Source organism: Idiotropiscis lumnitzeri, chromosome 13 (genome assembly GCF_059441095.1).
Source record: "Idiotropiscis lumnitzeri isolate Australia: NSW breed Sydney's pygmy pipehorse chromosome 13, RoL_Ilum_1.0, whole genome shotgun sequence".
Classification (NCBI taxonomy): Eukaryota; Metazoa; Chordata; class Actinopteri; order Syngnathiformes; family Syngnathidae; genus Idiotropiscis; species Idiotropiscis lumnitzeri.
The window spans coordinates 4,084,822-4,097,162 of NC_142403.1; the positions used below are offsets into that span (position 1 = coordinate 4,084,822).

Sequence of the window (12,341 nt, forward strand, 5' to 3'; positions counted from 1 at the left end):
GATCCTATTTACCTCTTTTTTACAGCAGTCATTTCGACACAGTAGACGGTAGGATAAACCTGCATTAGCATTGACATCATGGGCCCTATTTTCGTTCTAAGTGAAAGTCTTGCATAAATGCAGTCTTAACTGTACGCATGAGTGGAGTTTTCTTCCTTTTGGTATTTTGTTAGAATTTGCACTGGTAGAATTGGGCGTAACTGGGTGTTCGCACCTTGTAGGATAGAAATAGTCTTTTCCTAGCCAATCTTTGCAGAATACCTCATTTGCATCAAAATGAGGGCGGTCGGAGGTGCAGTACGCACGAGTACGCCGTGCTTGAAATTGCGGCAATAGAAATTCGACTCAGTGGGGTTCATGCGTGACACTGACAGGTAACTGCAACATCGCCCCTTTTGGACGATGTAGTATGCGCAGGTGATGCGAGCAATTGGAGACAGCAATGATTGCACCCCTCTCGTGCATCTGTGTGTGATAACACTCACACAGACAAACATTCACACTTGCAATCACACCAAGAGACAATTTATGTAAAAAAGGAAGACAAAACAACATATTGTAATTATATAAGAAAACTAGATTAACTCATTGACACATAATAGCCTCTAGTTTTCAAACTGATGTAATGATAGGCTTGTACTCTTAGAAAGCAATACATGTGGGAACAATGTTTTGGCTGAGAAAAATGTTTGTTCACTTCACCTGAAGTATGCGGCAAATATGCTCTTTTAAATTGCCTCTTAAATCGTGTTGAACAAGTGCAGCCAGAGATTATTCTTTCAAGTTTACCAAAGCCCAACAGTATTGCTCCCAAAGTAAACAAGTCTGAAAATTGAAAAGTGAAAAGTAAATATAAATGCAGCAGACCTAATCAGCTTGCTTGTATAGTACGTATATTCTCCTTAGCAGCGAGGTCAAGCTGCATTATTAGGATCACATCTGTGTTTTCTCAGCGCATGGACCTCAGCTCTCGTGTCACACAAGATTGATGGTGTAGCTACTTTGCCTCAGCATTCATAAAGCTCTCACCTTCTGTTATTTTTTTCTTTTCAAATGACCTCTCTCACTTTCTCACTGCTCCTCTATGTCCTTTTCTCCTTGGATAACCGCTCCATTTTTACCCTTTACTATGTCCAGACTTGTCCAATAAGCGTCTCTACTGGGTGGATTCCAAGCTGCACTTGCTGTCCAGTGTGGATTTTAACGGAGACAACCGCAGAGTGTTGCTGTCTTCCCATCACCACCTGGGACACCCCTTTGCCCTCACTGTTTTTCAGGTACGGGAGAATCACAAATACATTTTTTTTTTTTTTGCAAAAAAGAGTTGCTGCGGTTTATATACAGGTCCTAATAATCCGGAAAATACAATAATTTAAAAAAAAAAAGTGTTGTATGCTGCATGTTATGATATCAGCCTGTAAATGAAATGGGAAAGAAAATAAGTGAAATGGGTGAGTTGAGTGGGATGATTCAAACTGCGCCAAATGATGAAGTAATGCGTCTGTGTAGTGATGCTGGAAATGTTCGATCAAGTTAAAACAATGATGAATCACTGAAACTAATTTGGAAGAATTTATTTGGCAGCAACGAGTCTGTCTGAAAGAGCCAATTAAATATTATACTTGGAAATTGTGGACGAGATCCAGTGGAGAGCAGAGTGAAGATAAAGGGGGTGCAAAATGATCAGTGGGAAGCACTTTCTTCATTCCTCGTTTTGTGAAGATGAGAAGAAAAGAGGTGGCATTCATCATGTCCACCTGAGTGCGTGGGTGTGTTTGTCGGTGCCCGTGTGTGTTTGTTGCAGGCAAGCAAGTTCATGTCTGAAGATTGATCACCCTTCTGTGATCCGTTCTGCTTAACATATAAACTAGATGAAAGATCCCACAGCAAGCATTTCCTGTTCCATTTGACCGAAGCAGGGTTTGAATGTTCGCCATTGAGTTTGTTTTTTTTAAACATTTTATCAAGGTGAGGAAAAAAGCTTGGAAATTATCCTTATTTGTACAAATAGTACATTGTGCTTTTAACTGCAAAGATCTTAAAGCATCCATTTTCCTTTACCGCTTATCATAATCTGAGTTGCAGTGGAAGCTGCAATCTAAGGCAGCTGCCTTAAGCAAAGTTATCAGTGTACAATTATGTCCATCTCAAATAAAAGATGTACAATCATGATAAAAATCCTAAAACGGTTGTCATCTGTCTTACAGTGAGACAGGAACAAAGATGAAAGATGTGTTTGTTGTGTCAGAAGCAGCGTCAGATATTTCTATATTACAGTTTTGGCTGTCTGTTGACAGGTGCACAGTCATGATAAAAATTGGCCCTAGCGCCAAAACAGCTGTGAACCATGTACGCATCCATTTTGTCTATGAATATATGAATCCATTATTTTGTAGTCATTATTTGTATTGTAAATTCATCAATGTTTATCTCTTGTTGTCTACTCTATATAAATATAAATTAAAATAGAGATTGCTTATTGGAGGAATAAAGTCAAGTCAAAAATGTTCTTTATAATAATAAGTTCAATGCACCCCCCACATGACATTCTGATTAATTTTGCGTTTGTGAAATATGAATGTAGCAGTGAAATCCGACTGTTTTTATCCATCTTGGGGGGCAGCCATTTTGCCACTTGTTTTTGGTTGAAAATAACATCACAATACCTAAAAGCTCAGGTATCGACCAATCACGGCTCACCTCTTTTCTGGGTTTTCTCATGTAACATTCGCCAGCTGAGCCCTACGGCACTTTTGATGTAATTTTCAGTCGTCAGCAAACCACCAGAAATGGATAAAATGTCTGGATTTTGCTGTTCTGTTCATATTCCACAAACGCAATTTTAATCAGAATACAGTGTTTAGACATAGAACATATTATTGTTAAGATCATTTTTGACTTGACTTCACCTTTAAAGGTGAAAAACAGTTACATATGCAGTGTTGACCAAACAATGTATAGGTAAGATTAGTGTAGTATTTTTAACAATAGTTTTGTTTTTTTTAAAAAACGTTGCTAGTATGTCAGGTTTCGCTGGCGTGTGGGTGTTATTTATTTTTTTTTTTTTTACAAATTATTGAAAAATGAAAAGAGTTAAAAATGGCTTGTTTTCTTTGATGATGCAGTGTTATTGGGGGAACAAATATTTTGGGGTCTCCTAAAAAGTAACTATTTCAGAGTCACCACGTTTTGGCCTGTCCCCATCAACATACAATTTGTGCATAATCTTAATATACAATAATTATGTGCGAGTGTGTGAACATATCGACTATGATAACATCACGAAATGTGTTGATTCCTCATGAGACAAGTATCTTGAAACTTCTCATTAGTATGTTTATTAGCTCTCCTATATATAGAAAAGATTGAATGCTTGTTGCTGTACATCTCCCATTTCTTTACAAACACACACAGGCACAATAATATTAATCGTTGCATGCTGTGTCCACCTCCTGCCACCACACCAAGCCCGGAGCAAATCTAGATAGTAGCAAGACGAAATGTCCTGTTTCCTGTGTCATCTTCAATGTCATTGAATTACTTTGGTCTAATATCGGGTTGACTCAATTGGGTATAGGCAATGGTGAGAGGGGAGAATATCAAAGGAGAATCAGGGAGAAGATAACAATAGGAATAAACGCTAAAAAGGAAAATAAATGCCGGAGGTGCACTCTGAGGCAGCCATGGCAGCACCATGCCTCAATCACCCAGGAGCAAAATTGTCCTTATTTTTCCTCCTAAAACCACCTCCATGGTGACACCAGGTGACCTCGCGGCCGCACAGAGTGCACTCTGAGGCTGACTGACCAATGTGTGCAAATGTGTCATTTAAAACCCAGAAATCGATTTTGAGCTGAACTCTTACGTTGACGCCGCCTTCCTCCACAAAATGTGCACAATTATCGTTGTGAAATGCTTAGGAGTTTCTCCAAAAATGAATTGAAGCAGTTTGTTCCTCAACTTGTCAAAAGTAGGCAGCTGACGAAAAATGTTGAGAATAATGAATATTGAGCGTCGAATCTATGTACATCACCACACCAAAATCTGATCTGATTGAACGGACACCCTAGAAAATAATAACCTCAAGGGGTTATCCTTGAAAACCAATAAGCAATAAGAAAAAAAAAATACAGGTTTCTGGTAGAAATTAAGATGTACTCATGGGCAAAAATGTACTATGGGCATTGAATGATTTATTTCAACCGATCTATTTTCATGGTGGCGTGATTACGTAATCTAAATCTGATCTGAAGTGTGTTTAAAAAGAATAGGTACACACAGGGTCAACGAGGTACTAGGGACCTCAAATGTGTACTGTACATACACCTACAATAACATTTTTTAAGTATTTTTGGTACCTAAGCAAAGTGAATCACTTCAAACGGAAATCAGACGTATCCCAAGTAAATAAGTCGACTTGCTTGTGGCTTTCTTGTGACTCAGTGAATAAATTCCTAATTAAGTACTTGTAATTCTCACAATGTGTTTTCTTTACCATAATGGCTTTATGTGAACTTTAAATCAGGAAAAACATTTTTTGGGCAATAGGTTTACGTAATTTGTTGGTTAATTGGACAAAATAGAGCATACCTGCCAATCAAGCCATACATGTAAACAGTCAGATGATGGATAAGCTTTTTAAATCACTTTAGTCAAAGAATAATTTCAATGCAGTGATCGATCCCGACATTTCATCTGCGTAGAAAATCTCTCAGATTATTGGCTTTGCATAGAAATAAAAGCAAGACAGCTGCCCAGTTTTGTGCATACGGTTCCTTTGGGGCACGAACCAGGACTATTATCAAGGTTTGTTGAAACATTCACATGAGCTCTCATGCCTCCAGCAAACACAAGCAGAGCCTAACTGATAGGATGCAAGTCTCAGACGACTCCGTGTTTGTTCATGTGTAAAACTGACCTGCCGTTCAACGTGTGAAATGTTCTACTTGATCTGGTGAGATGCGGTGACCCACACAGTGTTATTTTGACTGTGGCTTTCAAGGTAAGGGGTTGTGACAGTTTCTCATATTGCTAAATGAGAAAGAGGAGAAAATTCAGCTTTCGGGCACACAGTTGTCCTCAGAGAGAAAAACATTGAATGAATAAATGTGATTCTTCATAGCAACGTGACTGATATTTATTTCTTTGTGACAGCAAACTGCCATGTGAGTAAAGGTTATCCGGAAAGGGTACAATTTAGATGCGGCTCAGAAAGGTTAAGTCCACCAATATCCAGAACAAATAGAGCATTGACCTGTGATGTTTTCTGTTTGGATACTTTGATACACAAACCATGTCTGTTTGATTTGATGACACGAATACCGTAAAAGATTAAATACATAATGAGGGGACCTGCGTGAAGTTGGCCCCCCATTTGTTGCAAAAATAGGTGGAAATAGTTTGTTTCGTTTGTGCTGCGTTTGTGCCCGTTTGTGCTGTTAAAATTTTCGTTTGTGCTGCTTCGGTTCGAAAGATATTACACTTTGTTTTATTTCGAGTGTGACGTCACCCAGCCCCCCATTTTCATCCGATTGACTTGGGAATGGTGCCATTCGTTTGTGCTACGTTTGTGCCCGTTTGTGCTGTTAAAATTTTCGTTTGTGCTGCTTCCGTTCCAGAGATATTACACTTTTTAATTTCGAGTGGTGACGTCACCCAGCCCCCCATTTTCATCCGATTGACTTGGGAATGGTGCCATTCGTTTGTGCTGCGTTTGTGCCCGTTTGTGCTGTTAAAATTTTCGTTTGTGCTGCTCCGGTTCGAAAGATATTACACTTTTTAATTTCGAGTGGTGACGTCACCCAGCCCCCCATTTTCATCCGATTGACTTGGGAATGGTGCCATTCGTTTGTGCTACGTTTGTGCCCGTTTGTGCTGTTAAAATTTTCGTTTGTGCTGCTCCGGTTCGAAAGATATTACACTTTTTAATTTCGAGTGGTGACGTCACCCAGCCCCCCATTTTCATCCGATTGACTTGGGAATGGTGCCATTCGTTTGTGCTGCGTTTGTGCCCGTTTGTGCTGTTAAAATTTTCGTTTGTGCTGCTCCGGTTCGAAAGATATTACACTTTTTAATTTCGAGTGGTGACGTCACCCAGCCCCCCATTTTCATCCGATTGACTTGGGAATGGTGCCATTCGTTTGTGCTGCGTTTGTGCCCGTTTGTGCTGTTAAAATTTTCGTTTGTGCTGCTCCGGTTCGAAAGATATTACACTTTTTAATTTCGAGTGGTGACGTCACCCAGCCCCCCATTTTCATCCGATTGACTTGGGAATGGTGCCATTCGTTTGTGCTACGTTTGTGCCCGTTTGTGCTGTTAAAATTTTCGTTTGTGCTGCTCCGGTTCGAAAGATATTACACGTTTTAATTCACGCGGTGACGTCACAAACAGGAACGCGCCAGCGTCAGTTTGTTTTGTTTTGCTGTCGAGCAAGGAGCTCGGTATCGCGCTACCGCGTTCAGTCAATCACTTGAATCACTCGTATTTGTTATTAATTCCAGGTTATAAACTAGTTCCTGGAATGAACCGATGTTTTGTATGTTTTTGCGCATTTTACATTCTTCATGATCCTGGAAAGCAACTGTTGCCGGACGAACTTCAGGTAAACATGTCAAACTCACTGTTGTAGCTTTTTTGCTAGCATACAGTAATCTTAAAACCTTCCTGTTTTCACTGCTGTAAATTACTTTAAATTCGGTCTTATTTCTTTTAATAGTGTTGTTCTACTGCTCATTCATTTATTTCATCAGTAGTCATTAAAGCTATGTGATTATTTCTTAAAATTATAGTAGACGTGAGGCTGAAACATATCCGTTGAACTTTTTGAAATAAAAACAACTTAAAGACACCCCTCGATGAAGCATTCCCTCATTTGAGAACAACTGAATTAATATAAAAACAGTCCGTGTGTAATTGATGAGAGCCTGCAGAGAAACCTTGGGTGAAACGATAGCTTTATGTGTAAAGAAAACAGCAACAAACAAAACCCCAAACTATTTACATTTCAACAATTAAGCAATCACTGCTTTGTGAAGCTCTTTGTCTTTTCTGATGCTGCTTTCACTCTACTTTCCAGGTCATTGTGCATCTCCCAGTCAAAAGCAGCCCTCCTGCAATATGCCACATAATGTCCTAGAGAATCCTCTTCGAGATGATATGACTGCTCTAAAAGTAAACTGTCAGCATCAGACTTCTGGGAATTTCCAGCAGGGCAACTTCTGTTCAACTCATACCTAGGTCGGTGTCAATCCACTAAGCCTCTCCATTTCTCAACTTCAGTAGTATGAATACTGTAGCAACATCAGACTCATCACAGAGGTCAACATAATTTTTTAATATATTTTTTCCTCAGTATGAGAAGTAGTAGAGGCATCGTCAGGTCTTAAGACATGACCTACATCAGCTTTTTTGTTTTGCAGCAGAAATCCACGTTTCCCTCAATGAAGGCATGATGACGAGCAACGAAACGGTCAACATGAATGAGAAGACTTTCATGCTTGAAAAGCCCTTTTTTAGGTTGTTGAACTCTGCTTCAACAGCTGCCAAACTTGCAGTGATGCTGGTACTTCGGAAGAGAGGGACCACTACGCCTGACCAGAGTGGTAAGTAACTTCCCAGTCTGATGATGTGGGGAATAATCTCAGGGAGGAAGTGGGTGTTATCCCTGTCTCCCTCAGCCATGGCAAGTGACCTGATCTCCTCACATATTTCTGTCACCCACTGTCAAGCGTTAGTCTGGATCTGCTGCTGATGCTCCTCGACGGGTTCCTGTGCCTGAACCTCTTCATCGAGCATGCCGATTCATTCTTCTTGTGCTATTTGTGTTGTCAGGTATTTCTTGCACTTTTCTGATGGGAGAGGGGTTCCAGAACTGTCATTACCTTCGGACTCACTCAGTGCCACAATAGTGATGGCACATAGAAGTTCTGTTGAATGTTCCACACATTGTGACTTGAGTAGTTGTGCTAATGATCTCACATAAAAATCTTTGACACGATGTCTTTTATTTTTCAGGCAATCCCACTGGCAGATCATTTTGATGCAGTGTGCAACATCTACCCTGACAAAGCATGGCGGCAGGTTTGCATGCTGACTCCCAAGCAAGACATTAATGTAGCTCTTCAAATCGGGATGTTTTCCTGCTGACAGGTGCAGAAGTCCAGTGAAAGTTACCAAAATTTGTCCTGATTGCCAGCATGTTTTGCAACAAAATATAGTATTAAAATAAGGAAAGGCACCATCATCTTTGTCGACGCCTGTTTCATGAGTTGGTTTTCTTCTTTCTGTTGAACCGCATACAATTAAAAAGCAAAGCCTGATTTTTTTTTTTTTTTCAATTAAAATTACTTCGACAGACATGACCACTAGTGATGAGTCTATAAAGACAGGAATGCGAATAACAATTCAGTTTTATTGATAATGCCTGTTTCAATTTCTAGTGGCATAAGCCAGCAAGTCCCCACAACTTTTCTAACTTTAATTTTTGCTGCAAAAACATCCGCTTTTTGGTTGAACTAGTCTGTCGATTGTGCTGTTTTGGGCCTTAAGAACTTGTATTGTGTTGCTACTGTTTTTCAATAAGAAATTATTTTAGGTCATTTAGAATTCATCCAGCCGCTTGTCCAAATGGACACAATCGTCGACCTTGCGCGTGTAAGGTTGCTGAAATGTGCATCACTGCAGAGAAAGATGTAAGTTTGCGTCACAAATGAGGACATCTATGTATTTATGTACAGTGCACCTCGCAGTGGTAGCATTAAAGACATTGGACTGGACACATTTTTCTGTCACTACTGGAGTCAAACAACTATGTGTACAAGACATTGGTACAGATGTCAGAAAAGCATGGCGTATGTGCTATCACACAGTGGCTGAAAAAAATTGATTCATGCAGGTGCCCCGTCCGTCCCCAATAGAAGCAGTGAGTGCTTTTTCTCTTGCCTCTTGGATCTCTGGCCAAAGCTTTTACCGCTCACCCCGATTTGAAGACCTACATCAATGAGTGCTTTAAGCATGAAAACCTGCCATGTTTTGTCAGGGTAGACGTTGCACACTGCAACAATATGATCTCCCAGTGGGACCGCCTGAAAAATAAAAGACATTGTGTAAAAAGATTTTTTCTGAGATTTAGCACAACTACTTAAGTCACAATGTGTGGAACATGCAAAATAACTTCTATGTGCCATCACTATTGTGGCACTGAGTGAGTCTGAAGGTAATGACAGTTCTGGAACCCCTCTCCCATCAGAAAAGTGCAAGAAATACCTGAAAACACAAATAGCACAAGAAGACTGTATCAGCATGCCAGACACAGAGGTTCAGGCACAGGAACCCGTCGAGGAGCATCAGCAGCAGATCCAGACTAACGCTTGACAGTGGGTGACAGAAATATGTGAGGAGATCAGGTCACTTGCCATGGCTGAGGGAGACAGGGATAACACCCACTTCCTCCCTGAGATTATTCCCCACATCATCAGACTGGGAAGTTACTTACCACTCTGGTCAGGCGTAGTGGTCCCTCTCTTCCGAAGTACCAGCATCACTGCAAGTTTGGCAGCTGTTGAAGCAGAGTTCAACAACCTAAAAAAGGGCTTTTCAAGCATGAAAGTCTTCTCATTCATGTTGACCGTTTCGTTGCTCGTCATCATGCCTTCATTGAGGGAAACGTGGATTTCTGCTGCAAAACAAAAAAGCTGATGTAGGTCATGTCTTAAGACCTGACGATGCCTCTACTACTTCTCATACTGAGGAAAAAATATATTAAAAAATTATGTTGACCTCTGTGATGAGTCTGATGTTGCTACAGTATTCATACTACTGAAGTTGAGAAATGGAGAGGCTTAGTGGATTGACACCGACCTAGGTATGAGTTGAACAGAAGTTGCCCTGCTGGAAATTCCCAGAAGTCTGATGCTGACAGTTTACTTTTAGAGCAGTCATATCATCTCGAAGAGGATTCTCTAGGACATTATGTGGCATATTGCAGGAGGGCTGCTTTTGACTGGGAGATGCACAATGACCTGGAAAGTAGAGTGAAAGCAGCATCAGAAAAGACAAAGAGCTTCACAAAGCAGTGATTGCTTAATTGTTGAAATGTAAATAGTTTGGGGTTTTGTTTGTTGCTGTTTTCTTTACACATAAAGCTATCGTTTCACCCAAGGTTTCTCTGCAGGCTCTCATCAATTACACACGGACTGTTTTTATATTAATTCAGTTGTTCTCAAATGAGGGAATGCTTCATCGAGGGGTGTCTTTAAGTTGTTTTTATTTCAAAAAGTTCAACGGATATGTTTCAGCCTCACGTCTACTATAATTTTAAGAAATAATCACATAGCTTTAATGACTACTGATGAAATAAATGAATGAGCAGTAGAACAACACTATTAAAAGAAATAAGACCGAATTTAAAGTAATTTACAGCAGTGAAAACAGGAAGGTTTTAAGATTACTGTATGCTAGCAAAAAAGCTACAACAGTGAGTTTGACATGTTTACCTGAAGTTCGTCCGGCAACAGTTGCTTTCCAGGATCATGAAGAATGTAAAATGCGCAAAAACATACAAAACATCGGTTCATTCCAGGAACTAGTTTATAACCTGGAATTAATAACAAATACGAGTGATTCAAGTGATTGACTGAACGCGGTAGCGCGATACCGAGCTCCTTGCTCGACAGCAAAACAAAACAAACTGACGCTGGCGCGTTCCTGTTTGTGACGTCACCGCGTGAATTAAAACGTGTAATATCTTTCGAACCGGAGCAGCACAAACGAAAATTTTAACAGCACAAACGGGCACAAACGTAGCACAAACGAATGGCACCATTCCCAAGTCAATCGGATGAAAATGGGGGGCTGGGTGACGTCACCACTCGAAATTAAAAAGTGTAATATCTTTCGAACCGGAGCAGCACAAACGAAAATTTTAACAGCACAAACGGGCACAAACGCAGCACAAACGAATGGCACCATTCCCAAGTCAATCGGATGAAAATGGGGGGCTGGGTGACGTCACCACTCGAAATTAAAAAGTGTAATATCTTTCGAACCGGAGCAGCACAAACGAAAATTTTAACAGCACAAACGGGCACAAACGCAGCACAAACGAATGGCACCATTCCCAAGTCAATCGGATGAAAATGGGGGGCTGGGTGACGTCACCACTCGAAATTAAAAAGTGTAATATCTTTCGAACCGGAGCAGCACAAACGAAAATTTTAACAGCACAAACGGGCACAAACGTAGCACAAACGAATGGCACCATTCCCAAGTCAATCGGATGAAAATGGGGGGCTGGGTGACGTCACACTCGAAATAAAACAAAGTGTAATATCTTTCGAACCGAAGCAGCACAAACGAAAATTTTAACAGCACAAACGGGCACAAACGCAGCACAAACGAAACAAACTATTTCCACCTATTTTTGCAACAAATGGGGGGCCAACTTCACGCAGGTAATGAGGGGTTTACAGGGAATGGCGAGCGCAAGGCAAATACAAATCAAACAGTCTGCAGCGAGGAGACACTAACCTTTAAATTTCATTGACTGTTCCAAAGAGTCGGTTATTTGATTTTCACCAGGCCTTTAACATTATCTGCCTACAATTATGATTGATTTCTGACATATGTGCATATAAACAATCTAAAGAAAGTCTATGTCAGAAATGTATGATTTTTGTAAAGAAGATATTTTTGGTTGTTTGAGGAACTGACACTTTGTCACTTTAAAAATGTGAGTTATTGTTTTAATGAACTTATCTCAACCATCAAGTAATGAAGGAGTCAGTTTATACTTGAAGCGAGTCCTTTGTCTGTGATTTCCATGACAATGAAATGCAAATTATTGCAGTTTTCGACAGTTATCTTGACTATTTTTTTTGTCAAGTGAAATGTATCATGTGCAATATCAGAATTAGGTTAGGATTTTCATGCTTCTTTTCGGGGGGATGAATAATTGTTTGGTTCAATTTGGTAATTGTTCTGTCCAGGACCGCATATACTGGACTGACTTGGAAGATGAAGCAATATATAGCGCAAACCGCCTGACGGGGAACGATGTGGCGAAAGTAGCAGAGCATCTCAACAATCCGCTGGATCTGGTGGTGTTCCATGAGCAAAGGCAGCCAAAAGGTAAGCCACTCTGCACACATTATTGCATGGATACAAAGAAATTAATGCAACATTTATTGCAATATTGACGTGGAATTTGACAGTGTCAATCACTGCCAGCGTAGTGGGATGAGTGGCCTGCTGTCTGAGAAGTTAAAACACTGCCTTGTGCTGTCAATTTAAAAACCACGCCATAAGCATTATGTGGTAGGTTGCAGAGACTCTGGGGCTCGTCT

General features: G+C 40.3%; 1 protein-coding gene and 2 long non-coding RNA genes across 8 annotated transcripts in view; 2 read left to right on the forward strand and 1 right to left on the reverse strand.

Moving 5' to 3' along the window:
* Nucleotides 1-12,341, forward strand: part of lrp8 (low density lipoprotein receptor-related protein 8, apolipoprotein e receptor) — a 167,993-nt gene that overhangs the window by 136,356 nt on the left and 19,296 nt on the right. For all 3 annotated transcript variants that reach the window (XM_088313999.1, XM_088313997.1, XM_088313998.1), the window contains exons 13-14: nucleotides 1,138-1,277; nucleotides 11,985-12,126. In XM_088313999.1, coding sequence (XP_088170125.1) covers nucleotides 1,138-1,277; nucleotides 11,985-12,126 — 282 coding nt within the window. The remainder of the gene's footprint in view (nucleotides 1-1,137; nucleotides 1,278-11,984; nucleotides 12,127-12,341) is intronic.
* LOC148324070 (uncharacterized) lies at nucleotides 6,282-8,239 on the forward strand. 3 transcript variants are annotated; one of them, XR_015846385.1, is made up of 3 exons: nucleotides 6,282-7,236; nucleotides 7,419-7,601; nucleotides 8,014-8,239. It is a non-coding gene; the product is annotated as an uncharacterized LOC148324070 (long non-coding RNA). The 3 variants fall into 3 exon arrangements; XR_015846386.1 differs by having other exon boundaries at nucleotides 7,422-7,601; XR_015846387.1 differs by lacking the exon at nucleotides 8,014-8,239 and adding an exon at nucleotides 7,728-7,763.
* On the reverse strand, nucleotides 8,943-10,818 carry LOC148324071 (uncharacterized). 2 transcript variants are annotated; one of them, XR_015846383.1, is made up of 4 exons: nucleotides 9,859-10,818; nucleotides 9,494-9,676; nucleotides 9,265-9,367; nucleotides 8,943-9,083 (listed from the first exon to the last, which is right to left on the reverse strand). It is a non-coding gene; the product is annotated as an uncharacterized LOC148324071 (long non-coding RNA). The 2 variants fall into 2 exon arrangements; XR_015846384.1 differs by having other exon boundaries at nucleotides 9,494-9,673; nucleotides 9,859-10,817.